The sequence below is a fragment of the Genypterus blacodes genome, unplaced genomic scaffold, assembly GCF_046128005.1.
Source record: "Genypterus blacodes isolate CSIRO-AG114 ecotype Tasmania unplaced genomic scaffold, CSIRO-AGI_Gbla_v1 ptg000133l_1, whole genome shotgun sequence".
Classification (NCBI taxonomy): Eukaryota; Metazoa; Chordata; class Actinopteri; order Ophidiiformes; family Ophidiidae; genus Genypterus; species Genypterus blacodes.
In genome coordinates this window covers 2,566,207-2,594,206 of record NW_027466935.1, presented here as the reverse complement: position 1 = coordinate 2,594,206, position 28,000 = coordinate 2,566,207, and the positions used below count along the sequence as shown (strand labels likewise).

The following is a 28,000-nucleotide window of genomic DNA, read 5'->3' as shown; positions in this document are numbered from 1 at the left end:
GCTCGTTGCCGTGTGTATGTGTAAGTGGGTGCGAGCCTGTTTGTGTGTGTTCGTATGTTTGTTGCTTTTCCACACACTCGTCTGTAATTCCCAACCTGTTGGAGGACTCGAAAGTGATAGGGGCTGCTTCTTCCCCACCCATCCCACATGAGGAGGAGAGAGTTCCGGGTTCTTTGAGCCGCTGACAGCCGGAGTCGGTGCTGCGTTCCTAGCGCGTAACACGGCCGGAACATGGCTCTTTTACTAGAGAACCAGTTTAAAGATCTTCCCCCCGACAACACGGTGGACACCAAGCTGTTCCTGGACGCCGTCGCCCACATTCCGTCGTTTTTCGGTGAGTATACGAGACACCTGAACGCCACAGCGAGGCGACTCGGGCGGAGCGCTGCTGCTGTGGCGCCGAGAAGGTCCTTTTTTAGTCCTTCCGTTTTAATGACACGTCGAGTTAAATGAGTTGTCAGTTGAGTTGTAGTGGGATTTTAAGATATGGAAGATATGGATTAGTTGTTTACGCATAAGAATGTGTAGTTTGTTAGGTCCCGTTGTGGTTGGAGCGTATAGATGAACTCTTTGTTTGTACAGTGAACGCAGCATACATTGCCCTCATTGTGACTTTACGAAACAATGCGTTCACTGCCTTTCTCCCCTCCGGTTACGTCTATTCATCCACCAACACTGCAACCCTCTGGCCGGAGACATGTGTTATGAATTCATTCATATTTTATGACGTTGCTCTCAAACTCTCCTCTCTTTTTCCAGACTGCCTGGGATCAAAAGTATTTACACTCGTCAAATCAGACATTAATGGCAACATAACGGTGAGACACATCCATTTGTTTGTCCCTGGTGTGTTTTCATAACGCTCTGGGCAATTTGAGTGCGATTGCAGTTCATAAATACAAACTCTAATGTGCTTTCTTTAGAAAATCAAGGCCGTGTATGTAAAGGATCCTGCCAGGTATTCAACCTTACAGAAGATTCTGGAAGCAGAGAAGGAGGAACATGGAGCAGCATGGCCTAAAGTTGGAGCAACCTTAGCCCTGATGTGGCTGAAGAGGTAAGGTTGTGTAACATGTTGGACTTTCAACTGTTGAGCACGAGGGATTTGCAGAACTAAAAGCAATCATTGAGGCCTTATTTATGACCTTTCTTTTTTCACTGGGTTTTTCCTCCAGGGGTCTCCGTTTCATTCAGATCCTGCTGCAGAGTTTGGCAGACGGAGAGCGAGATGAGAATAACCCCAACCTCATCCGAGTCAATATCACCAAAGCGTATGACGACGCATTGAAGAGATATCATGGCTGGGTCGTCCAAAAGATTTTCAAAGTGAGGGACATCCATGTGAAAAAAAACAAAAATAATGAAATTCATCACAGGCCTTCAAAAATATCACTTAATTGAAGATTTTATAGTATTTCACATTTGTCCAACCACTGCCTTAGACATTGATTGAGGACTGAATTGTTTTCTGTCTTCAGTGCATCAGCTGCTTTCTTGTTGATCATACTTTCAGCCAAACTATGACTGTAGGGAGAATTTGATCTAAATAATTTCGATTTTCAGTGTTTATCTTTATCTGAGAAAGTAACCAGTTTTACTACCAACAGCTGGCATGGGCCTAGGAAAACTAGTTCCATTGCACAAGGAACATTATAGCAATTGACGTTTTAATTGTAATTACCGTATAAATTGTTATCTGTAATCTTCCCACTTAGCAGCTGAAGTACTCCAAAGGGTGCTAGTACCCCTGGTTTAGTGGACACTCAGGGCATTCAGTAAGCCCTTAATTTGAACTATAAGTTCCAAAACAGGTCTTAAAAGGGTATGGAAACCTTTTAATTTGTGTAACTAATGTTTTTACTGTGTACCATCTGGGCTATAACACTAATGGAACCGTTGTACTTCCCCCTGCAGGCAGCACTGATAGCGGCCCCCTACAAATCAGACTTCCTGAAGGCTCTGTCAAAAGGAGAGGACACGAGAGAGGAGGACTGTTTGGCAAATGTGCGCCAGTTCCTGGTCAATTACACAGTCACAGTAGACGCCATCTACGAGCTGTTCACACAGACGGACGCAGAGCTGGACTACCAAGTTTGACGTCACAGGACAGAACTGGTCTGGGACCACGGAGTCCTGATCCCATCTCAGGTATCGGACTCTTTCAGGTTTGCAACAACAGATAGTGTTTAGATGTAAGAATATGATTTTGTTTTAGTGTGATATTTATTAATTTGACTATAACCTGCCTTTGTTATTACTAGTGTTATGATTATTATAATTCCTATATTTGTCCTTAAAATGCCGTGGATGCTTTTAATTTGAAGAAAAAAAATAAGGAAGAGGTTTTATTTGTGCAGGTGTTTTTATGTCAACATGTGCAAGAAGGAGCGAACAGTGCAGCCCTTCCACCTATGCAGAAGTGTGTTAATGTGTGACTTGCTTCATGGATGTGTTTCTCTCACAATGCTATAAGTCAGATGTTCTCTGCCCCCTGAGCCATCTAATCTCTGTTATTAATTCATAGCTGGGTTCAGGACCCTCAACCTGAGGGTCAGAACCTTAGCTTCTCTTGCCTTACCGTGGAATGCGTGGTCATTGTGTTTAGTATGCAGGAAGGTCCGTGTGAGTTAATTTTCACTCACGGCTGAATTGTCCTGTGGCCTAATCGGTGACATCATGTAACATCTTTTACACAATATTTATTTTAAAACATTTCATATTTAAGAAAGAAAGCATTTCAAGTTCACATTAGTTATGTCTGATTGAATGTGTGTCTATATACTGTATGTAATTAATAGTAAGGCATTTTTTTGTGAATACATAATCAACACTGATCAAATTGGTTCTTGTCATGAGCTCTTAATGCCTGAGTAAATCTTTGATTAAAGTTTGATGAAATGAGTTTAAGCAAAGAATCACACATACTTGATGTTCCCGAATCGCCCTCTAGGTGGAGATATTTACTCTTTTTTCCCCCTCGTAATCATTTCTGGTGCAGTTGCTGTATAAAATGTGTGTAAGGTCTAATACGTTTCACTGAATCACCTTCAGATTTTTCCCATATAGATCCAGTTCCAGCATTGGTTTCTGTCTTTGGAAATAGATTTTAAAATACTCACAATCCTTAATTTTGATTTAATGTCAAACGCTCGGCGGCCATCAGCTTGTATATTTTCAAAAGCTCTTCCATTGCAGTGCACAGCGGTTTGCAAAGCCGATGTGAAACAATACTGTAATTTTATCAAACACTAGCAGAAACTGGCCGAGAATCCTAATCCCCCAGATCAACCGTCCTCTTCCTCCTCTTACTCTCTGCCCACTCTTCCCCTCTTATCTGCAGTGTGTCCCAGAGGCCAAAGTGGCTGTGGTTCTCCTCCCAGAGGAGCCCGGTCAGAGCTAATCTCCTCTGAGTGAGAGCAAGAGGAGCATGTCTGTAATCCTGTAGGTTTATCAGCAGAGCGGCCTGGCCTGGCCTGACTGAGAGATAGGACAGAAAGGCCCCAGGCGATGCCAGGAGACAATGGGCTAAAGACAGGACCTCATTTATAACAATGCCTCAGTGAAAAAGGCCACTCACCAGCGAGACAGACCCGATCCTTAACACTGAAATATTTGTTAATTTGCTGCAAGCTCATCAATCGAATGCCCCAATTTTACTCCCAGCAGTGTTAATACCATTATTCACACCATCCAGGTGATTTGTTTAGTAAAGGACTACTTAGGTGTACATTTAGATGTATGGGATGATCCACTAAACTACATTATTGCTACAACATCCAATTTAGGAAGGCGTGTAAATAAGGCAAAAATAATGAGTCCAGTTCCCCAAGACCGAGAATTTAGTAGCTGGGCGATGACAGGCCCATTTCCACATAATGTAATGGTATTAATAGTAATATTCTTCTGCATTTATCCTCTACAAGGCATGCATTTTTCATACACAATATCACAAGGTGAAGCGAAGGAGAATATATTTCCATTTTCATTTGCACGTTGTCTGTTGCTTTTTCTGTTGCTACTGTTTTAAGCTTTGGCCATCATTCTACAATAACAACCATTTATTTTCCAATCGTCTTCTGTCATGTGAAAGATAAACCACTTTCATATTTTTCAGCTAGGGGGATTTGCCCATGTTGGATCATAAACCTGACGTCCTTTTATCGAAATAAAATTAAAGGTACGACTGTTAAAGCGCCTATCCTTTCACAATAAAAGAACCTCCGAATAATAAAAGCCTCATCTTCCGAAACTAATAAATCATTCATGAATTCCATTAACCAATTTGTACACACTTCAAAGTTCTCTTAAGTAATGACGATAAAATGTAATTAGAACAGGAACAACATTCCAGCTTTAGAAAATGTCTTTTATTGACAATCCTTATTAAGAATAGGCAAAGTGGGTAAGGAATTAGGGTCATACCTTGCAAACGTAGTTATGTCAACAACATATTTCATGTAGAGCGCTCACATGTCCATATATAATAATTGCACTTTATAATCATAGAGACGGTTTGCCGTGTAACTCAACAGGCCAACATAAATAAATAGTATTACAGAACGAGTGCATACACACAGAAGAAACGACTCAGTCACACCCATCGAAACATCAGAGAAAGAAGAGTGTAGCCCTACAAGGAAGATAGATGACCTACTCTCCAACATGGCACGTCTGATATAGAAAGAAAAATATGCAAGTACTCCAAACAGAAACGCTACCAAAAAGACAATCAAGTGGCACATCTCGCACGGCCTACATGTCCTAATACGCTGTGCTGAGCACGAGTACACAAATTTAGATGCTGAATTTTGATTGAATAAGACGTTGAATATGTTTACACGTTGGCAAAACCGATGCGATACATGTCCAGATGGTTTGTGATATATATTTAATGTGCTTATGTCCTAGAAATGACTAAAAACTGAAAAAACATATTCCCAGGAACAAAGCAACGATTCAAACAATAATTAAGTAATATGCCCTCTCAGGTAAAAACCAAAACAGCTAAACATTTCATGTTAAAATATACAATTAATCCACACAACCTTCCCAGATTTCAAGTAAGCGTCTCAGTTTTTCAAAGGATGTGTTCAGTTCAGTGTGAACAAGTCTTCCATTTGTGCTCGAGGCGTACGGAGGGATTACATGCACATCACATTTAACCTTCATCAGGTGATATGAAAAGGTAATGACAACATCTGACTTGGTGCTCAGCTCATCAGTGTTATGAGAGGAAGAGGAGGCATGTCGGATGGCAATTAGAGAAGAAAATGAAAGATGGAAAAAGTCATAAGATAAACCTGTATCTTAAGTTGTGATTATCGTTTACCTTTTCAGGCTTTTGACATAGAGGCTTCTACAAATACAGTACAGTACATGCACAAACTAGACCGCATGTCTCCTCCCCATAGATCTCTGAACTGACACACTTCCACCAGCTATAAAAGGTTTCTATCATCTCTGTGTCCTGTTGCGTGGCAGCGCCGCTGCCGCCGCCGCGTCTTATCTGTAGACCGGGAGATGGAGGTGGCTGTGCTGGTGCTGCTCCAGTAGCTGAGGCATCCCCGTCGCCTCGTACCCCCGGCCTAGCATGCACTCTTTAATGCAGGGAGGGTGGATCTCACTGATGAGGCACTCCAGAGACTGCAGGCTGCTGCTAAGTACTGCGGCGTGGCACAGGCTAGTGCTGGGCATCCCACAACAGAGGCTTTGGTCTGTGCTGTAGCCCTGGGTATGAGGGTGAGGGTGGAGCTGTGGCTGGCGGTGCTGTTGGTGGTTTGGGTGGGGATGGGGATTGGAAAGCCCCATGTCTCTGGGCCTGACCACACACACACCCATTGCCAGCTCCTGAGAAGTATAACAGTCACTGTTAGGGGTGGACGTGATGCCGTCCCATGGTTTAGGAAAATACTGTCCCACCGAAAAGTCCCCCTGCATGAGAGAACAGTTCTGAGCGGAGCTGCCCATGTGCTTCTGTGTCGTCCCCATGCTGTTAGGATGTGGCCTGTACGACATGTGTGAGGAGCCCGGCAGAGGGAGGCAGGTGTCAGGAGAGCCTTTGTGCCCCTGAGCGCTGTTACAGACTCCATACATCCTCAGTGTTTGCTGCTGATAGTGCTGCTGCTGCTGCTGCCTCTGGATTTGATGTTGTTTGTGCTGCCACACTGTGTAGTCTCCCCTGGCGACCTCTGCACCCTGTGTTGGCAGCACAGCCCCCGTGAACGCCTGCGCGCTCATAGGCGGCACTCCCAGGACCAGGTCCGAATCCGAACGGGCCACGGCGGCGGCCACGGCGTGGAGAGAGGGGCTGGCTCTCGCCTCTCCCCCCAGCTGCAGGGCCTGGCCGTGGGGGACTCGCTTCATCTGCCTCATCAAGCTTTGAACCTCAACCAGCTCAGCCTGGCGGGCCAGACTCTGATCTCCGGAGGCCATTGCGGCACTGGAACAAAGCGTCTCGATGGGCATATCCGGAGGCTTGCACGAGCTCATGTGATAGGCCTTGTGCCCGTGTCTGGTGACTGTGTAGCCATTATTGAGAGAATTATTGTACGGCGCCACAGACGTCTGCGTGTACGTTTGCTTGGACCTCTTGCCTTCAGAGTTTTTCACCACACCTTTGACCACCACAGAGGCCTTGCTGATACCCAACAAGCCTTGGTAGCCTCCTGAGTACGGGTGGGAACAGGGGCTACAGCTTTGACCGGTAGTGTCCAATCCGTTGACCGTCCTGTTCAGCTGTTTGTGTTGCGGCACCCGGATGTCAGTGGGGAAGATTTTGATGGATAGCGGGCAGTTGGCGTTTTTTTGGGCGAAGGCGTCCAACTCTGCAGGGGAAGGGTACCGAGAAATCCTGGAAGCTGGCTCGCCTGTGAAGAAAGCAGACAGAAACAAACGATCAGCACAACACAAACACAGAGGAAACCTTAAAAAGAAAGTGAGAACTCTCTATTCTCTGTCCTCTTTTCCCAGCCCATTTTTTTAGGACTAAAAGGCATCGGCATGTCTCGTAAAACTCATTTAGCGAGGGAAACACCTCCAGCACTGTTTGATTTGTGCTGGGCAAAATTAATTCGGAGTTAGTTCAGCCTAGAATTAGTTTACCCAGGGAAATCAAATAGAAGGGCAGAGGCACCGAGGGAGGAGGCGAGGAGCTAATTTTACTACATTGAGATTCATTTGATGGCATTTTAGCTTGCGAAACCACTAGAGGGGGAACAGAAGACATTTTTGATGTGAGATCCGAATTTTGAAAGTTGCTGTTAAAATGTTTAAAAAAAACAAAAACACTGAGCTGTGGGAAATCTTTATCCTGCTTTTATTAATCTTCTGCTTGTGTTAATAAATCTCAAACACATAAATCCATCTGAAATTTAATATATGCTGTTTTCTGCGGCTAAAAGCTTCTGTATATAAGTCGTTTTGGCGATTGGAACAATGATTGAAAGCGATTCGATGCCATTTACTATCAGATAACTGAGATTTATCTAAGATTCTATCAAACTATTGGGCCGCCATCTCTGTATAATAGAGTCAATCTGTAACAGTACAAGTCTGTCCTTCAGAAATTACACCTCTATCTCTCACATCTGTTAAAATTGAAATTGACTTCTGGCTAATGCTCAACTCAACTCCAAGACTGGCAGATCTATTTTTAGTGTGTGTGTTGCTGATACCTGGAACACATTAACTTATCCAGTCTGCTAAAACTGGCCTTTCCAGTGACTTATTATTAATTCTATGGAATGCTTTGGAAAGAAAGGACCTTAGCCCTGCAACTGTCAACACAGTTTACATAAAGTTGTATTTACTGAAATTCTTATTTATATAACCATTTCTGATCTACAGGCTTATGCCAGACCAATGACTGAAAACCTGAACACTGAATAGTTTATTTGTATTTGTATTTTATATCCCAGGCGGGCCAGGACAAGGTTGTGTGACTGCGGGGTTGGGTCGGGTCTTTGGATGGGATTTCATCTCTTTGTTTTTGTTGTTTTTCTTTTCCCTTCTTTTCGCTTCCACAGCCTCTGATGCGATCCAGCAACCTCAGGGTCTTCGAAAAAAGTTAAACAAGAATAATAATAATAATACAACCTTCTTTCCTTCTCTCTATCTCTCTCTCCTTTCCCCCCTCTCTCTGTATAAAAAAACGATCTCCAAAATGTCTTATAACTGTGTGTGCACTGTAATGTTTGCTTCAATATAAAAAAATATATATATATATATATATATATATATATATATATATATACTGAAATTCTTCCTAAAGCTTATCCGCCCATCTCTTTCGTTTGTTTCTCAGCCGCTTTGTGATCAATCTCGGCGCTTTCCTGTAACATTCACCTTCACTTAATACTTGTATGAACCTGCGGTGGCTCTTCTGTAAAAGCAGAGCACTTAATCTGCGTGGAAAAGCCAGACAGAGATGAAAAAAGCAGCAATCACCAAGAGGATTGTTGATTGAATGGAGTGCAGGAAAGCTGAGGGAACAAACCAAGATTGGATTTAAATACTATTATTCAGGCAATTTCATGCCTGCTTAACTCCCAGCGACAAAGGAAAGGTGGCAAAGGCGCCCCGTTTAAAAACAATAAATCACCTGCTAGAAATTACCACCACCACTCAGAATGACACTTATATGGAATTCCTGACACCAAAAGAAAAAGCGCTAAAATTAACCGAGATCATGCTGTAGTCAGTGGAAATCACAGCAGGACAAATAACAAGGCGGTAATCTGCAATAAAAGGGAGAAAAATAAAAACAAAACACTTCATTTCATTTTCAATAACAAATCCAATTCCAGCTATGCAGGGGAGACTCACTTGTTGTTCCCATTTGAAATTGATTTGGGAGTTCATTTCATTTCAGGCTCTCTACAGTGAGCCCCCGACTGTGAAAATGATTCAATCTACAAGATCCATCTCATGAAGGAAATAAATTGGGTGTTTAAAATGGAGGGAGGAGGTAAGGTGGCGCGTTCAATCCATCCAACAATCTCCCAGCGGAGCATAAGGAACGGCACCATGGCGCCAGCAGCATGAATGAATTCTACAGAGAAATACAACACGGCGAAACACGGCTTATTGTGTGTCGCAGTGTTGTGCTGCTATAGAAAACAGTGACATCTGGGATGTTGAAGACATGTTTATGTAGAACCTAGAGATGTGAGCAACCACCGCCCCCCCCCCTCCTCTGTGGTTTCATATAATCCTATACATAGAAGTGTAAGAAGCAAACTAGGCCACAACTGCGATAACGCTCTCTGATCTGATAAAAACTGAATATTCATAATCCTAAATGCTTGGAAGAAGAGGAAGATATTCACCTGGAGAGAGTTATGGCTTTCAGGTTGGAATATTTAAACCCCATATTCTCAAGAGGTCTGGATTTGGACCAAAATACGTCCGATTCAATCTAGGTTGGGCATTAAGAGCTTGCTCCGTGCCATCTTCCACCTGCTGGCAGCTGCGGGTTGTTTGCAAATTTGTAAGCTGATTGAATGAAATGGCACATTTAAAACCAGCTGGTGCAAAGAAAGGAGAGGTTAACAGTGGAAACGATGCATTTCAGGATGAGCAGATTGAGAAATGTGCACTCATTCTACCCCGAGGGAAGCGCATGACAAATTAGGTTGATTCGCAATGAAACGGTGGCCATTGTGACGAGTGAAAAGGAAAAAGACCCGAGCACGGAGGTAGAAATGTGTCTTTTGGAGCACTGAGACTTTTATTTGAGTAACCTAATCCAAAAGGATTTCTTGCATCAGCACACACACCAGCTCCCGGCACCGCTGCACAAACAGCACTAATGCCTGCGATAATGTCACTCCATTACAGGGAAAATAAATAATTTCAAAGGAACAAAAATCAAAGGCGTTTGGCGTGGTTGAGCAGCGTGCGTGTTGATTGGCTCGCTGTTCCATAAAACTCCATAAACACTCTGAATGCTAACACGTCCTCACAGGGTGCCTGGTCGTGTTAGTCCACAGATTACAGCCCCCTGTCAGAGCCGCCGAGACACAACACAGCTGTACCACCCACTGGGGCTCGCTTAATGTGGCAAAACTCAAACCTCATTAGCAACGGGCCCTCCCCGCTCTGCGCCTCTCGTATCCATCACAAGACGGCCACTGCTGTACATGTGATCGGCGGCGGAGTAAAGAGCTCAAACCAAGTGTTTAATCACGGGAATCCCAAATACAGATTTCAGCCCAACAATGTGGAAAAACCTTGAGTCTTCCATTTGGAACGGCATCAATCTTTACACAGGGACCTCCAGGTTTTTTCCGCCTAGAGAAGAAGGAAATGAGAGGGAGTGTTCATGATTTGACATGAGCAGGAAGGATTAGACGTCCACGGTGTACACAGTGTGTGTAAACTTCCTGCTGAGTTGTTTCATAAAGCCAAAACAGAGTGTGATAAAAACAGGTTTTTACAGCCACTTTTTATGGGTCATGTTAAATTTATGGAATTTATGGCATAATCTGCAAAATAACTCCTAATTACAGCTCGCCATAAATGCAGCGGAGCGCAAGCACATTCCTGCCCGACTGCACTCGGATCAGAATTACAAAACAGCACAGAAATTTACATAGTTAACCACAGGTACCCCCGCAACTGCATTTATGTGTGTTACTCTGGTGCACGTACTAGTTTTGGATGAGATCATAGACTTCACTGCCAGAACGGTAAACGCTCTAAATAACACAGAGGAGTAATCGTTTTCATCTTGAGGGGTGCAACCGAATAAAGTTGCACCTAAACTGCAGGTTATTAACGATAAACGGCACAATCTGCACATGTGAAGACGCTCATATCGCCTTTAACACCGAGGCTGCTGTCCTTGCTTTATCTCTCCATAAATGTGCCATGACATTTCAGAAACCCGAAGTGATAACCGACGTGCTAAAAGTATCACGTCTGTGGTGCAATGCAGGCGGGACCGGAGTCATTAGCGCTCTGGTCGAAAATCCAAGACGGAAGAAGTGTGGAGACGGTTTTGATTTGAGACTTCATTATTAGATTAATTACTTTCCTGAGCCTTTTGAAAGCGCTTATGCGTTTTCCAAATGTGTTCCACGTCTCATCCTGGGGTCGGCCGCGTTCCTTTACTAGTGAACATATTGTTAGGCGAGTACACTTAAATATTAACTGCCTGCACCTCTCGCAAAATCGGGGGATTTCAGGCATTTGGACAACAGTAATTAAAGTTTATGGGCCTGCAAATTCAGCAAATATTCGGCTATGGGCTCTAAGAACGAAGGAATTAATGATTCATTTGGGCGGGAGATGGGATTCCTCAGGGAGCTGTGCTGGGAATATCAACAATTCTTTTATAATGGAATGTTTCAGGCCAAGGACAACATGTAACTCAGCACTGTGCGCATGTAGTCATTATATTTGAAAGGTAATTCAGCTTTACTTCACCACAACACGGCTGCATGTGGAGCATTATCGTAAAACTGTCTCTCATATTGAGACATTTACGTTCCCGGCTTGGCAGTAAGAACAGTATTTAAATGAAGGATAGGGAACAAAGACAAATTTGAGGTTGTTCACATGACAACAGGGGAAATGGCAGCTTTGCGATGCTAGCACTGCTACAGAGAGGTAATTAGCAGCCTGACCTTAAGCGTTTAATCAGCCTGAACTCGCAGACGGCACACTGTGTCACACTTCAGGCCCTAACAGCCAGCAGAGGAGCAGAGGCGCGTGAAGAACTCTGATCTAAAATGGCCGAGGGCGCCGTGCCGCTCTCCCGTATTTTACCTCTTTGACCCTTTAAACATGTTTTCCATTGGCTTTTGCGCGGCGGCTGATTGGGGCAAACCACTTGGAAATCCCTAAAAAAAAAAGGTTTCTGTTTGTGTTTCTTTCCCTCCTCTCCAATCGTGGCGGCGACACGACACTGATGCGGCGTGCGTGGTGTGATTGATATCTGTAATGGCCCCACTGGTGAGCCTCGAATGTTTGTCAGCAGACGTCAAGCGCGTCGCACAGCTGTCGTGGCACCACGCTGGGGGGGAAACTGGCATGTTTTCACAGGAAACACCTAATCCCGATTTCCTCTTGCCACGCAGGGGATGTGCTGAGGAGGGGAAGGAGCTGGGGGAGGGAGGGAGCGAGCTGGCCTTAAATTCCCAATTAGCACAGTTTACCGAGGAGGAGGAGGAGGAGGTGGAGGAAGGGGAATACAACCCTGAGTATTCGGCCTGGCCTGTATATGGTTTTTCATAACCCTGATTCCGCCTCCATACAATCCACTCAATGCCTCCTGTCACTTTAAGCTGGCTAATCTTTTTCCCATGGTCACACTTGAGGCAATTCCCCTAAGATTGAGACTGAGGACCTCATTGTTTTTGGAGCTGTTTGAGTTAATCACTAATTTATGGGCAAAACAAGCCTCTGCATATTTTTTTGGGGAATCTGCTGGTTGCTTTTCCCAACACTTCTCCCTCCTGACCTCAAACATAAGGAAACAATTCAGACGACCGCAACACGTTCCACATGAGGCCAAACTATCCATCAAATGATTAATGTTAATATGCATAAACAGCGGTGCGAGTAATACCCCGGGCCTTTTAATGTTTAATGTGTGACTTAGCATTAACGTTTCTTTGCGTCGGGGGCCCCTGGACAGGAACGTGACGCAGAGGGCCTGCAGTTAATTACAGAACAGAGCCTCTCAGCAGGCATAAATACTTGTTTACCGCACAGATAATCCTGAGCTTTAAAACACGCCGCCCTACCTTCGTTAGGAGGGGGCCGAGCTCACCGCAGCCGCTACACACGAAGAAGACGGGGGAAAAAAGACCTATGTCTCCGTTGCCATGACAACCTCCTCTATGCACCCACTTGGCCCAATAAGCCCAGTCATTAGAACCATGTAATTAATTGGCCCTGCCTTCATTCATCTGGCTTTGAGCTTTTTTGCAAGTGAAAGCTGTTCAGGCCGAGGACAGAAGATTCCTCAACTCGCAGCTGCTAAGTGAAACCGCCGTCCCCATTTGCTGTTATTTCGCGAGAACAGGCCGCCTTGTCAATATGTATATAGGTATGTAAATGATGTTTGTGGCGTTTTGTAACCCTGAGTCATGGTGGAGCGGTGAGTCACGTGCAGGCCTCCAGTCTGCACAGGCCGAGCCCTTCATAATGTCATCATTAAGATGCAGTGTCAGCAGCCTTCATATCAATGTAGCCATATAAATAGTCATTAATATTTATGCCCCCTGGGGTTAACAGGGGAGTGTGTGTGCGTGTGTGTGTGTGCGTGCGGGGGGGGGGCTCTGTGCCTCCATTTGGAACAAAAGAGAGAGAGAGAGAGATACCGGGCTGCTCTTGCCATGTGGGTCTGGTTCAGGTCAGAGGGTTCTCTCAAACTAGGAACCCACAGGACTATTAGACATGGCTGAAGTGGAAAGAAAGCAGACGCAGGACACACCGACAACAGTCACATGCTCTCACCGCTCACTCACACCATGCGCTGCCTCCACTACCACCCTCTGTCAACACACACACACACACACACACACACACACACACACACACACACACACACACACACACACTTAAAAAAAACAGACACTCATTCAGTCCTCCTCCTCCTCCTCTTCCTCCCATGTCAGCAATCTCTCCACGAGGTGCTCACAGAACAGAGTCACCTCGGGGGTTGAACACTTCAGTTATGTGTGCTGGAGGAGGAGGAGGAAGAAGAGGAGGCTGATACTTCTTTGCAGCAGTGTCACTCCTCATTTGTCTCTGTGCCACTTGGCCCAGCTTGGGCAAACTTTTCCCTCTCAGACGAGGTCCGACCACAAGGCCCGGCACCGTGGGAAAAAAAGAAGTCCTTCCCAGCCCCGCTCTCATGCCGGGAGAGAGAGAGAGAGGAGATAGCTGAGATAGCATTCATTCTTCATCGCTTCATTCCTAACACTTGCAAAGGGCTTTCTTCTGCCGGGTCAGGGGCTTTTTAATTCACTCCTCTATTGATAGAAGCTAAAAATGGAAAGGGATTGAAAAAAAAGAAGCACCGGGGCGACTACAGGACCATCCCTGTATCAGTTGATCCAATTATGAGTCATTTAATGAAGAAGCCCGGCCACACAGGCAGGATTCCACCCCCACCCCCCCTGTGGGTGTGTTTGAAATGTCAGGGAGAAGCTGGAGGGCGAGAGGGGCGATGCAAGTGTGCACAGTAGCTGTACACGAGACTCAAAAGAGGGGAGGGGATGCGGGGGGGTACAGGGCCTGCAGGTAAACAGGAAGGGGAAAGGCGCCACCCTCCCGGGGGCTGTGCCCGAGGCGAAAACCGAGCCTTCTGTCCCAGCATTTAGCAGACAAGCGCCCCACTGATTCCTGATTAATATTTAATAACACAAAAAAAAAAAAGACAAAGGGGCGTTTCATCAGAGAAGGGAGATGAGGAGGAGGATGAGGGTGGAATCAAGTACAGGAAGTTAACTCAGAAAGGATGAATTATTGAAACTCCTCCACCGATTCCGCTACATTTACATATATCTGTCACACAATTATGAATCAAGAGAAAGTTTCATAAAATAGGGAAACTGCAGAGCGTAAGAACGTCAACAACGTCGTCTGATGGAGCACAACATGTAGATAGGATCCATAAAGAAAACACAGGCGTCGCATTTAATCAGGTAAGAGGAGTAAAACATAATTAAGGTCGACCCAGAGACGCTCGCTCAACCTTCAATCAGTCCATCATCAGTCAAACATGACGGCTGCACACTGAACACTAGACACTTTAGTCCAAAACCTGAGCATCATTACTAAAACGGCATGGCGGGGTTGATTACCTCGTCCTATTCCAGAGTTTTTTTTGACCTGAAGTCATTTCCGCAGCAGGAGCTCGCTGATTAGTAGCCCAATTACAAGAGAATATCCTCAGGAGGCCCCCGTTATTATTTTAATTCTCAAAAACTTCCCCCCTTCAACTTCCAACGCACACTTCAAGCCAATTTCAAGCAATAACGCGTAGAAGCATCTCGGCTTATCGACTTGACCCCTGCGAGCCGCGTGAGGCCTTGGCGGGCACGTGGTCAAGCTCGTTAACCCGTTGGAAACCCGAGCAGAGGTTAGTTTCGGGATTCCAGAAATCACTGATATGATTGTTTGCGAAGTTTCCTAGCTCCTCCAGTTGAGGAAATATGTAGCAGCGGCACCTCAACCTCCATTCGTGCTCCACCTGATGACTCAAAATGGCTCTCAGGCGGAGGTCACGTGACTGAGGGCACCATGTGACTCGAGGATTCACCTGGCCTGAGGCGTGAGAGGATGAGGAGCGCGTGCATGTGTGTGTGTGCTAGCGTGTGTGTGTGTGTGATCTATGCCACGTCTGACTGACCTTTGTGAGCGCACTGCTGCAGCGGCGGCACCGGGAGCAGTTGCGGCAGTGGCAGTGGCGGCAGGACATTGAGGCTTTTGGGCGCGCAGGGCACATGCTGGGACGCCAGGTTCTGCTGTCTCTGGATGCAGGCCAACATGTTGGCTCACAGGGGCTGCACGGAGCCTTGGGTTCACCTGCTGGGATCAACAGTAGAGGGGAAGGGGAAAAACACATTTTCATTTAGTGATTCTGTCGGGCTTCTTCCTCTCCTGTGACATCTTGGCGATTCGCAGTTTCGTCTGAATAACTGAGACGTTTGCTAGAAAGAAAATAAACAGCAACTTTATGGCAAAGTTGAAGAGAATATCAAATTATCGGCGAAGCTTACTTCAAACACAAGTGTGATCCGGGAATAAAACTGCAAGCTGGCGGGCAGATGAAACCCCTTAAGAGTCTCTCCTCTCTCCAAAAACATCTCTCACACTCCACTTCTAAAACTCATGCAACCACTTGGGTCCTTTTACCATATTAAAATTCAGGAGCTCCTCTTTGAACTGCCGAGACTGTGCATTTAAGAAAGTAATAGCGCTTAATGATGACTCCATTTCCTTCTTTCTGCTTAGCTGTTATGATGGCTCTTTCCTGTTACCAACCTTGTTCTGTCAGCTGCAATTGCACAGATCATTTACAAGGCCTCCTGTGGCCTCTGGCTGTGCGTTTCAATTTGTAACTAGCCCTGTGAACTGCGCTTCTCGTTCTATAAATTTATGGCCGTATTGATTGGTGGGGAGAGCCGAAAGCAGCTCACTCCTTAAAAAAAAAAGCCTCCGCCGCTGTTTGCAGAGTTAAGTACTGTTGGAGGTAATGAGAGGCTGTGTGTGTGTGTGTGTGTGTGTGTGTGTGTGTGTGTGTGTGTGTGTGTGTGTGTGTGTGTGTGTGTGGAGGAAGAGGAAGAAGAGAGAGAGAGAGAGAAGCAACATCTCCACATCTGCGCCGATTAGAATAGAAAGCCGGCTAGTAAAGGAATTTTTCATAGATAACTGCGTTTAATATTCTCTTTGATTATCTGATAGTCAGCAAAGTCACATGCTGGCACTGCAAAAATACAAAACCTAAGGCAGTAAAAGAGGCATTACTGTGCAGATTGTTCTTCATGTGCAACTGTAATCTATAACAAGTATCTCAGACGCATAAGTTATAAATATGTAATGATTTCTCTTCAATCCAATGATTACAAATGCAGGAAACTAAGATTATTTTTGCGATAAAGTATCGGGCCCTCAACATGGCTGATGTTGAGCCCGCAGCATCCAGCATCCAAACTGCCTTCATCTCTTCCTCTTGCTCGTTTCTACTTTGAACGTTCTGCAGATTATTGTTTTCATTTCTCCCTCAGGGTCCAGAGAGCATCTTAAGTGAGTCGAGCGCGGCACAGAGGGTTCTGTGACTACACAGAAACGCGATTACCTTCATCTCGGAAAGGCGGAAGAAAACACAGAGACTTTCATTTCTCTCAGGTGCCTAAAAAGATTCCCTCTCTGCCGTATCATCCACCCCCCTCCTCCTCCTCTTCCTCCTCCTGCTCCACGCGACATCTGTGCGTCAGTGACAAGCCCACTTCAAACTCGCTGCGACTCGTCTCATCTGAGCACACACGTCTGGAGAGCAGCCTTCGTATGGTCAGGTTCCATTTTGTTAAGAATTTCATAACAACCCCTTCTATTACCACCCATTTGTCAGGGAGGAGGTGCAGAAAGAACACAAGAGGGAGAACACATATCTCCAGGGAAATCCATTCAGCGGCAAAAGTGAGACATGAATTGGAATGTCTTCCATTACCGCCGTAATTTGCAGCTGGATGAAAATGCATCAAGGAGCGCATTATAATTCAGAGAGAGGCCGGCGTTTGAAAGCTGCAAAAAGTTTGAGCGAGAGCCGAATGGGGGAGAAATGAGACATAAATGTATAAGAGATGAGAGTTTCTTTTATCCTTCCATCTAAATTTTAAATTTAAAGACATGCTATAAAAACTTAAAATGCTTAAAATGCCGTCTTACTTTTGAGCACCGAAGAAGGATCAAAGTGAGCCCAGCATGAATGAGAATGTCTCAGCTCCCATCTCACACCCTCCACATTATGTTCTGTCCCTGATAAAAGTTAGCTGTCTTGCACTTGCACCATACATGAGGCCTATAGGGTGCAAAGAGGAAATGGCACCGCACAGCATAGATCAAATCTGGCTTGAGGTCAAGGATATTGTTCAATAACGGGCAGCGTTCCCCATCCAAACTCTTGTTTTCCATGTTTTGAAAGTCGTCTGCGTGCACAATAAGAGACGGGGACGCGTTTAAGCTGTGAAGACGTCTAATCCTCGCTGTCTTGGGTGACATCCATGCAGGCGATAAGCAGCGTGACGTGGCCCACGGACGCTTTGCCAGAGAGATAAAGACTCAGCCCATCTTCTGTCCCCAGCGGTTTCCTGATAAGGATGTTGTGACAGACAAAATTGGCTCTATTTTCTTTTTTTTTTTTATATCAATGAGGAACTAATTTTTCAGAACGTGTGAAAGGGGGAAATAGCTTGAAAAAATAGAGCGGTCTCCTTTTCTAATGTGTTTTCTGTCTCGGGATGAGGATGCGGACGCTGTGCGAGGAGATAACAAGGTCCTCCGAGGAGTCACCAGGGCGGCGGTGGGGTGGGGGGAGGGGTGGGGGCGCTAGCAGGGGCGATGGTCTATAATGGCGGGGATGTACTTTAAATGTGCAGAGTGCTGATTCCTGAAAAGTTCAACTGAATTGAAATGACATCCCTAAACGCAAAATAGACCTCTCAGCAAATTTCCTTGACACCACGATTCATATCTTGTCAATCTACTGCCACACTTTTATTACTGTAAAATGAATCCTGGCAAAGGAGCCTGTGCAAATCACATTTCCCCCCGATAACAAAGCTGGCGGTGCACAAAAAAATAACCCATAAAACACGCCATCATATAGGAAGAATTAAGCCGGAATACTTTATAAAATGTGTCACACCTGTATTTTGCATTAAAGCAGCAGAATAAAAAGCTGGCGACCTCCCATCACTCAAAAAAGCTCTAAATTATACAGGAAGTGTGTGACCTTCTCGCAAGGACCTTTCTCAACAAACATGAAATACACACACACACAAAAAGGACACACACTTCCACTTTCACACACTCACACACACACACACATCTCGGCTCTGGTTAGCACTTCTCCCAATCCTCAGTTAATAATTAGATGATAATGAAAAAGGTTTAAGACGAGCACCCTTTTCCCTCTCTGGATTGATTACCGTGCAGAGTGCTATGCTAATGTTTTCCCTTCTTCAGCAGCGCCGGGAAAGTGAAGACGAGCTACAACGCGGGGGGGAAAAAGGAGGAAGGCGGGCACCGAAAGAAGAGGAAGAAAAAAAAAAGAAGACACAATAAGGTAAAAGATTAACATGCAGTAGAAGACAGTTGCAGCGCGGCAGGAAAGAAATAGCCACTGAGTTACGACGCACTTAGAGGATAATTACATCACTTTGTATATCAGCCATGCCACTTATAATACAGTCTTCAAATTAGGCACTGCAGGGTTTTCATAATAGAGACTGAACAAGTAGTCCGACATACGACCAAATTAGCCCGGCAGTGCTGCTGCAGCTGCTGGGTTCATCTCCGCACAGCCCCCCACACTGATCCTCCCCAACCCCCTCATACATTTTTAATAGAATCTATTACTCCTGGATTAGCCGATAAGAGCTGGCCTGGTTAAATTCTATAATAGTTTGCATAATTGGTATCAGAGCAGCGTAGGAGCGAGACCCAGATTTTTTTTTTCTCCCTTTCTCTCCTTCTCCGTTGTTAAAAAAAAGAAGAAGAGGAAGGAGGAAGAAGACGAAGAAGAAGAGACACAAAGGTTCAAATACAGGATAACCAAACAACCCAGAGCCACTCTGCTCCACACCGCAAGAACACTCCAGGCCCGGGGCCTGATAACAATGAGCCTCATTTCCATTGAGATTAGCTCCTGTAAAAGGTATTACAACAGCGTTAAACAGGCTTTCCTTTTGCAGCTCACGCACATGCACCAAATATATGTAAATACAATGGCTGGCCCCTCTCCAGACAGATGTCCACAGCATTCAACGGGATGTAAATTGCGCCGCCTTAATGGCTGCGTGTCTTGGATATAATTGGTAAACATAAACTTTTCCGTTTCTCTCATGTAAAACGTCACTGAGCCATCTGTCAGAGGGTGTGTGTGTGTGTGTGTGTGTGCGTGTGTGTTACAGTGAAGATAATGGAGCAAGAGACACCTTAGAAACCACTGGGATGAGGATTTGCAGCTTCTCAGCTATCATCTTTTTCGATTCCTTCACTGTTGCAGAGACACGTTATGACATTAATTCAATCTTCATCAGCCTGTTGTGAGTTTGTCTTTTCCAGTTCTAGATCTGGCAAGCAAAACATTATTGATGTGCCAGTCTCAGTGCACCAATCTGACGTTACTTGGAAATGCAAACAAGCTGTATTTGAGTAGTTCAGACGAAACTAGACTAATCAATACTGTATATAGAAAACAAAGGCAAGTTACCTGCCACTCCACCATTCATTCATTCATTCATTCATCCCTGCAGTCTAATGGTAAAGATCACTTACACAATGAAAACATACACCGCCTCCACTTGCTATAACTGCGAGTGGTGATATAATAATTTGTTGTGTGGCATTCAGGGTCTCGTGTTACATGTTACAGCGACAAATGGCTGGGGGTGAAAGGCAGCACGACTTCTTGGAATCTGAGCATAAATGATTAATTTTGTTAACAGCGGCGACGTGATCCAGCATGAAACTGTGGTCAATATGAGGTATAGGGTTTAAATCATACATCTTTTATTTTGGTGTTGGTTTAATGAGGTTTGTTTCCTGAGTCTTTCTTTGGAAACAGTGTTGATATGACAACCGCTGTGTGTGTGTGTGTGTTTGAGAATAACATATAGAATGCAATATTATACATGCTATATGAAAGCTGAGCTCATTGTTGGAATACACTGGTTGAGATTCAAATGGAATTCTGTGGTGATTCCCAGGAATACCAGGAAAGGAGGTTGCACCCTTTGGATTTGAACGTGGGTTTGTTTTTAGGGAAACACTGATAATGACCGACTATAAACTGAGAAATTAGTCTATTAATCCAAAGCTGAGCAATTAAATCTTATCTTGGTAAACAGCCTTGGAGGGAATAAAACCCCTTGGACTCGCACAGATCTGACCTTGCACACAGCCGGCGCCAAGGTAAAAGAAACACTCTGCATGAGGCAAAGTCTGCCCCGGTGCCAAGGTAGCATTAAAGGGTAAACACAGGCCTTATCTTATCCCAGAACGCACACTGAGACACACACACACACACACACACACACGCAGGCACACTCGAATAACTGCAGATATGCCGTACAGCTTTTGGAAAACCTTGACTTCAAAAGATAACAGATGGTGAAAGAGAGAGCTGCCTTTTTAGAGAGAGAGAGAGAGAGAGAGTGAACCATGATTTCATTCTCATTTTGACATCTGCAAATCGTCTCAAACAACAAACAATCTGTCCCCTGCTTTGTTTGATCATTAAGCTATTATTGAAATGATAGAATATAACATATGACTGCCTCAAAAAGCAATTTAAATACTTATATTTTAGTGTTTTATGGTGAAGTTTATCTATTAAAGTCCCACTGTTGCATCTCCAACAGTATCGTGTTGCACTGCTGGGCTAAATCAAAGCTGGAGACGCGTTGTCCTTCGCCAGTTCCCAGGTTTAAAATGGGAAATCAATTTATACACAGACAGGATTGTTGGCTAAGTCTTTAGAAAGACTTAATGCAACATTGGTTTTGCAATTTCCGATTAACAAAGCTCACAAAGGAATGCCCTTCATAAACTTGAGCCCGCAAACATAATCTTCCGGACCCACCAACCCCCCTCTCTCTCCCACCAACCAACCTCTCGGGCTGTTTACTATACTGTTACACTGTTAAGGGTCACTAATTCCTTGAACTCATTAGAAAATGGAGATAAAATGTTCCCTGGGAGATAACTTAACGGTAATCTCTCCGCCCGGCGTCGCAGAAATGTCCGAGGTATTGCCGGAAAAGGCTCTTTGATCCCTGGACTCGACTAAAACTGTCACCAGCTGGCCCGCTCTCCTCTTTAAGACAGATAATGTTGCATCGAGTGGAATCTGGCGGTGTGTATCATTAATTTGAGGTACGACTCAGCACCGTTGTGTAGACAAAATAAAGACGACTCAAGTTCCAAGAAAGGGGGCTGGTAGTCCCCTAACGTCCCCCTCCCCCATGACCTCAGAGGCCCAGCCCTTAACCTTCCACCCTTAACCTCCATCCCGCTACCTCTTCATCTTATTAAAATGAAAGGGCCAATTAGGCAGATTTCAAAAGATGGCAGACTGCCTGTAATTACACAGGACATCTCTACGCAGATAAATAGGTGATTACCGCGGGTGCATGGGGGAAATTGCCAAGCACCCAAGTCATTGACATTATCCCTGTAGGGCGAGCAGACAGGATGGGCCCCTCTGTCAATTTTTTTCCGAGCCATTGTGCATCATCCTATCAGTCAAAGTCTCCTAACCATAGAGGGATGCACATAATGGACAGAGTGCACATGCAGTAACTATCCAAGAATGCGAGGCTACATGGATGACACGGTGGAAAAACACACGACCTTCATCAGTCCTTAAACCGCACTGAGTAATAATCATGCCAGAAACCAGAAAAGGTCACTCTCATGTTAATTCGGAAGCCCTGGAGACTGAGTGAGCCTGGGGAAACTTCACAATATATCAGAGCTTAGAGGGGCGCTGGCAGCCTGATGACAAATCCCTTCTCATCAGAGTCGCTGCAGCGGTGTGATGCGAGATCAGAGGGAAACCCCAGGGATACCTACACATCAACTGCTCATAATAACACTCAATTTACAGGCCACTCAAACGCATCATGCCAGATTGGGGCGTGGGGGGGCTGGAAATAAGCAGAAACCTGTGATTCATTTCTGAAAAAAGTAATTTCCACCGAGGGTCCTGTGACACACAATCACCGGCAGGAAAATACAATTGAGCGACGACATCCGCAGCTCGGAATAACAGAAAGACAAACAGAGAGACAAATGGACGGAGAGGCAAACCAATAAAAGTTATTTGTCATTTCGGGACATCAAAGCTGCGACCACTCAACCTGGCACGGGATTAGAAAGTACATCTGGGTGATAGAAATACATTTAAACTCAATTTTAAAGAGGAAACCCAGACAGGAGGGATGCTTTTCCCTGATACGCCTCAATATAATTATAACACGGCCAGCCAGGTTTCATCTATCATGGCCCCTTTTGGTCAAGGAAGCAAGGCTGGGGACAATAAATTGCAGCCTTTTCTTCTCTGCCCCCGGTGGGAAGCTGTGACATCCCATCTTCGTGGGCAATAAAGGATCTGGCACAAGCAGGGAGGCATCCAGGATAGAATTTCACACCTGGCCAATAATCTATAAGGCCCTCTGCTGCGGCTAACCTTCAACCTCAGCTGCCACCGGTGCAGTGAGGTGCGATGATCCCACCTCCGGCTTCAGACAATAGAGCTGGAAGCCTTCAGAGGCAGCTCTCAATGACCGATAATATACTTCAAAGCACTTCCTGTATCCACTGAGACTCCATGGATCACAGAGCTATTATCCCACACGAATGCAGGCAGATGAGACTCACTTTGTAGTGGCTCATTACGGCGGGCAAAAACCTCAATTACGCATGAAATCTCGTTTTTAAACCACATTAGTATCACATCGATACGCATCAAACCAAATCACAATTTTTTTAACGCAATTTCAGACTCGTATCGTCCACTTGACATTTTACATAGCCCAGACAAACAACAGTTCTAACAGTTGAGGGACTCAGCCCATCTAAATACACATTAGAACGAAGCAGCAGGACACTGGTGTGTGTGGTAAGGGCGAGACGCTCCTCTATCCATTAGTGCGCACTGGGCATCTTTCATCACTTCAGCGCCTGTCGACCCAACAATCAATTCAGCTTCAGACCCCGGCAGATGATGAATTTAAAGCCATTTTTACTCCCAAAAAACCCTAAATCTAAACATCTCCCTCATTCTGGCATTGTTGTAAAGTCACATCCATCATGAAATAAAACAAAATCCAGCTGCTACAACTGCAAACAAAATACATGTATTTGTAGCTTTTGAGTATTTATGAAACATGCGGTGTAATGATGTAATTAAGAAGATGAAGCATATCTTACAGAGTTTTATCTTATCATAAGGCTTGTTTATCTTTGGTTCGCCACGGCTGATTGGTTGTTCTCCGGCTCGGAAGGCGTATTTCCTCCGCAAAAGCGATCTGTGGTTTCGCGATGGACACTGGAAAACTCTGTCGAAATATCCATTGATGAGTCCGGAGCCGTTTAAACGTCCATCGAAATGATCAGGGAAAAGATAAGAGATTTAGAAAAAGAAAAGAAAGAGAGAATTTCACCGATCGTGTTTAGCGCACAGCCGCTTATTGCGTCTCATCTCGGCAGCATCCCGAGCAGTTTCTATCTATATTCTCCCCCGGAGTGATGTCGGAATAACAAATGAGTGCCTGTGTTCGGCGGAGACCGGCTTCGGACCAATCAATCAAGAGCAAATTTGAATATTCCCACGCATCAGCCAATCAGGAGGCGAGGAAGGCGTCTGCTTGTGGTGATGCCAAACCCGTCAAAGTAAGCACGTTGCTGTTTCACGGAAGCATTTAAAGGGAACGTACGTCTAATAGCGTCACACTTAATAGTGCTGGGAAATGTGTGTGTGTGTGAGAGAGAGAGAGAGAGAGAGAGAAAAGTAAGTCGGTTTACAGTCAAAATGACGATTATGACGTTGGAAGGTTTATTTATTCATTATTTTTCATATCTTATGGTCTTGTAGAGGTGCATTAATACACTAAAAAGGTCAGATTCTACCTTTTATTGTATGTTTTTGACTTTAAATACAATTCTATCCAGACATTTCTGCTCGACAAACAATCAATAGCCTATAACTTGAAGTACTGTGTCACAATATGTCACAAATGTCCATCCATCACCTCAAATTTAAAGAAAAGAAACTGCAGTAATGGACAGTTTGAGTGATCTGACTGTGCTTGTCATAATCAAACACTAAAATATCCACCATAGATCCGAGAGGCTTTTGTTCCTCCCAGGCCTTTGAAAGCTCTCAGCCCTGCTTCTGCTGCCCAATCACCACTGATAAATTAGCCCTGGGACGTCATTAAAGGCCCTGCACACCCACACACAAGTGTTTTCAGTTATTCTTTCGCTGATTACACTCTTCTTTGCCCATCAGCGTTTATGTGGAGCCACGCTGGGAGCCCGGTGAGGTCATCAAGCTCCGACAATACTCATAAAGCTTTCATTTATCCTGTCATAACAGGTGCAGTAGACCTAAGAAGACGAGCTGGGGATGTTTGAGGCAGGCGCGGTCTGTATTCCAGCACAGCCTGAAAATAAGGCTAATCAATCAACATAATTGAAAACACCGGTGCGGGTGTAGGCATGTAATCTGATTAGTTACACCTGTGCCTTTTGCATTATGACACGTAAATAAGACAAAACGCAGGGCAGAGAAAACACTTCTAAATAAATCTTTGATCTATTTTCAAAGCTTTGTTGCCTTTCATTCCACTTTCTTTTATTTCCTCGGATTAGATTGCCTTTGTGTCGGGAACGTTCCACATAAATAAACAAGCTTCCTCCTCGCCTTCTTTTCCAGGCCAGCACCTACACACTGTAATTTAATTTCATACGAGTTTATGCAGTTTGCAAACTATTATGGATTTATAGCATTTGCCACTGTACGTTGGCCCTCTGTGTGGAACTTTTGCTTTTTTAATTTTGTAGAAACCTTTCTCACGACAGGCATTTGGACTTGTCATAGCAAGAAAACCACAGGCTCAACTAATAACATTATTGACGGTTCTGTGTAACTTAGGTGTGCCTCAAGCTGAGCTGGCACAATACCTGGGCTCAGGCGTTGACACACCTGAGAGTTAATCACCTATTATTTATGCTATTAATTACAAATGCAGTTGACATGACAAAATGTCTAACCATTTGTACAGTTTGCTCCCTGAGGTCGGTACCCAGAGGCTGGATTGTTTAAGTAAGAGCATTCATCAATATAATAGCCTACTGTCTGTGATGTGTTACCCTTAAGGACACCACCTACGTATGTGAGAACACCCTGATAGAAAACACAATATAAGCTTGAATCTAATAATAGTTCCCTATGGCTGCAGAAATGAACTTGTTACAAGCCTAATGGCATCACAGAATGGGGTTGTCTGCCTTATAGGGAAGAACTAAATGTACCTGAGTGTGTGTGTGTGTGTGTGTGTGTGTGTACGTTGCAGTCAATGCGTTTACACGAAAATGACTCCAATTCCGCCATATAGCTGATGGGGTGAAACAGCTGCACCCACCTCTGCTCTTAGCTTTCGGCTCCCTACCGTCACCCTCAGATCTGGCACCTGTGACCTTGCATTCTTTTCAGTCAAACGCGCCGACACACGCTGACACGTTTCAATGTTTTAGATTCTTGAACGCTCAATTATACTTCGCACACCCTGTTGGTTTTTCCACATCTCACTCGGAGTACAAATGACACAGAATGAACTTTTCAAAGCTGAAACCGCATTCACTCAAATCGACGTCTCACATCTAAGCCTTTGATTGGCTCCACGTGAAAGACAGCTGTTTTATATTTGCTGAGGAAGAGTTACCGTAGGTGCACACCAAGCAAAATTACTTTGTGCCGACAAAGTATAAGCCAGCATTTCTGCTAGAAAGAATATTGAATTGTTACTTGACAGCTCCCTGAGTGTCATTCTTCAGTATGAATGAGGCCTGCAGATGGCAAATGGGGTTACCATGCCAACTGATGTCCTCATATTGAACACTGAAGATGTAAATGGGGGAAATGTTCTCTCTAGTTAATCACGGGTTGTTGTAAAAGCCATATCTCAAAAGCAAAAGGAATCCACTTTGATCGTGCGCCAGTGGAACATATTATGTGAACATAAAATTGATCAATCCGTCTGTATCAAAGTACATGATCGTCTCTCCAGGATCCACATGTAGTAATTGTTCAGGTTGTAAAAGTGTCACACAGAAAATCTGGGCCAAACCCATCTTTGGCGTAACTTTAACTCTTGTTGAGGGCCGGGACTGGAAATTACATGGTACATTACCCGCTATTATAAAGTAATTGTAGTGTAGGTCTACATAACCCTCTACTTTACCTTTTTTTGCTATGATTTAATGGGCATTACGTGATTCAAAGCACATACTTCAATCCTCTGCTGCATATGTGCTGTGATTAGTGATTAACCAGTTCTGGCAAGAATGGTATGGATTAATATTTTCATTCAGGTAATTAATAAGCATACATCAAACGTATATTTTTGGATGTCTATTTGTAAGTACTTGCAGTATTTATTCATCAATTTATGAATGCAGCTGCTCCAAAGTCCTGGGAAAAATACAATTTGATCCTGTCAATCATGTGCAAAGGGACATAGGTATTATAACAACTGACTAAAATATTCATGTTAATCCAGTATTGACTCTACAATATCATTGTAATGGAACAAAATCAGATTTGATAAATTCAATGTAATGAAAGCAGAAAGAGAATGTTATCTTGAAATTGCAGACTGTACGGGGACATAAATGTTTTTTTCCATCTATCCTTACCCAGAATGTCCTTCTACTCTGGCCATGTCATCTTGGCTTTGTGATGTCAATCTCTCCCTCTTAAGATGGACCTCATCATCTGACCAGAATGAAGCTGCCAGTGACAGCAATAAAGAGCTCCATCTGTGCCTGGCAGGCAGAGGCAAATGAACCAATTAAGTTGTGGTGAAGTCTCCTCTTTCACCTATTGGCAGTGGATGCTATCATCTCAGTCATGATGAAAAGGAGATTGTGTGCAGGGGTAATTAAATAGCAGCAGGGGCCAGGGGCGACCCTAATAACTCTCGGTAACAAGGCTACAGGAGACGTTATTGCTTCAGGGCTCATCCAACCCAAGGCATGTCAATAGCGGAAAGGAGCACTTACTGCATGCAAACGAGGGCCTTAATAGGTCTACATTTCACCTTGTGAGGATGTCTGTGCTGATCTTCAGACATAATCACAAAAAGCTTCCCTGCGTCTGTCAATGTTCTGACACTGAATCTGGTTTAATTTACAGGTGACGTGCACCCTGTTGTGAAATGTTGCCCCCTGCTGGCAAGAACATACTCATGCAACAATATTCTGCCGTGTTGAAACCAAGTGCTCTTTGCATTATCATTGCATTTAACTACATCAGTTTCTATACGGGTCTCGCTTGAGGGTGATGGTCTACTTGAGATAAAGTTTTCTAATAAGTATTACTTGAAGGTTGTCGAGCATTAATGACCTTATGATGACATGAATGAACTGCAAAACCTTTTCATTAATCCATCAGTGAGAGTTCATCTGGTTCTTTTATTCCTTCCTTCCCCTGAAAATGCTTAATTATCACCCTGAGGATGCTATACAACAACTA

General features: G+C 44.4%; 2 protein-coding genes across 4 annotated transcripts; one reads left to right on the top strand and one right to left on the bottom strand.

The window, feature by feature from the left end:
• Positions 1-34: 34 nt before the first annotated feature.
• LOC143011059 (glycolipid transfer protein-like) lies at positions 35-2,902 on the top strand. Of its 2 annotated transcripts, XR_012964885.1 has the most exons (6): positions 35-334; positions 760-818; positions 924-1,057; positions 1,176-1,326; positions 1,915-2,148; positions 2,358-2,902. XR_012964885.1 is itself a non-coding variant. In XM_076163729.1 (5 exons), the coding sequence occupies exons 1-5, from the start codon at positions 232-234 to the stop codon at positions 2,095-2,097; spliced, it is 630 nt and encodes a 209-aa protein (XP_076019844.1). In that variant the 5' UTR covers positions 37-231; the 3' UTR covers positions 2,098-2,902. The 2 variants fall into 2 exon arrangements, 1 of the variants encoding a protein (XP_076019844.1); XM_076163729.1 differs by having other exon boundaries at positions 37-334; positions 1,915-2,902.
• A 2,187-nt stretch (positions 2,903-5,089) lies between these two features.
• LOC143011175 (protein FAM222A-like) lies at positions 5,090-24,006 on the bottom strand. 2 transcript variants are annotated; one of them, XM_076163938.1, is made up of 3 exons: positions 23,674-24,006; positions 15,365-15,543; positions 5,090-6,866 (listed from the first exon to the last, which is right to left on the bottom strand). In XM_076163938.1, exons 2-3 carry the CDS (start codon positions 15,501-15,503, stop codon positions 5,503-5,505), a joined length of 1,503 nt encoding a protein of 500 aa, XP_076020053.1. In that variant the 5' UTR covers positions 15,504-15,543; positions 23,674-24,006; the 3' UTR covers positions 5,090-5,502. The 2 variants fall into 2 exon arrangements, with proteins under 2 accessions (XP_076020053.1, XP_076020055.1); XM_076163940.1 differs by having other exon boundaries at positions 15,365-15,540.
• Between the last annotated feature and the right edge of the window lie 3,994 nt (positions 24,007-28,000).

Bases quoted from the DNA above. Each gene is read 5' to 3' on its own strand.
- LOC143011175 (XM_076163938.1), bottom strand. From the start codon at position 15,503: ATGTTGGCCTGCATCCAGAGACAGCAGAACCTGGCGTCCCAGCATGTG. The intron at 6,867-15,364 runs GTCAGTCAGACG...CTTTCTTCACAG, and splicing joins GCAGCAGTGCGCTCACAAAG to GCGAGCCAGCTTCCAGGATT.
- LOC143011059 (XM_076163729.1), top strand. From the start codon at position 232: ATGGCTCTTTTACTAGAGAACCAGTTTAAAGATCTTCCCCCCGACAAC. The intron at 819-923 runs GTGAGACACATC...TGCTTTCTTTAG, and splicing joins ACATTAATGGCAACATAACG to AAAATCAAGGCCGTGTATGT. The intron at 1,327-1,914 runs GTGAGGGACATC...TTCCCCCTGCAG, and splicing joins TCGTCCAAAAGATTTTCAAA to GCAGCACTGATAGCGGCCCC.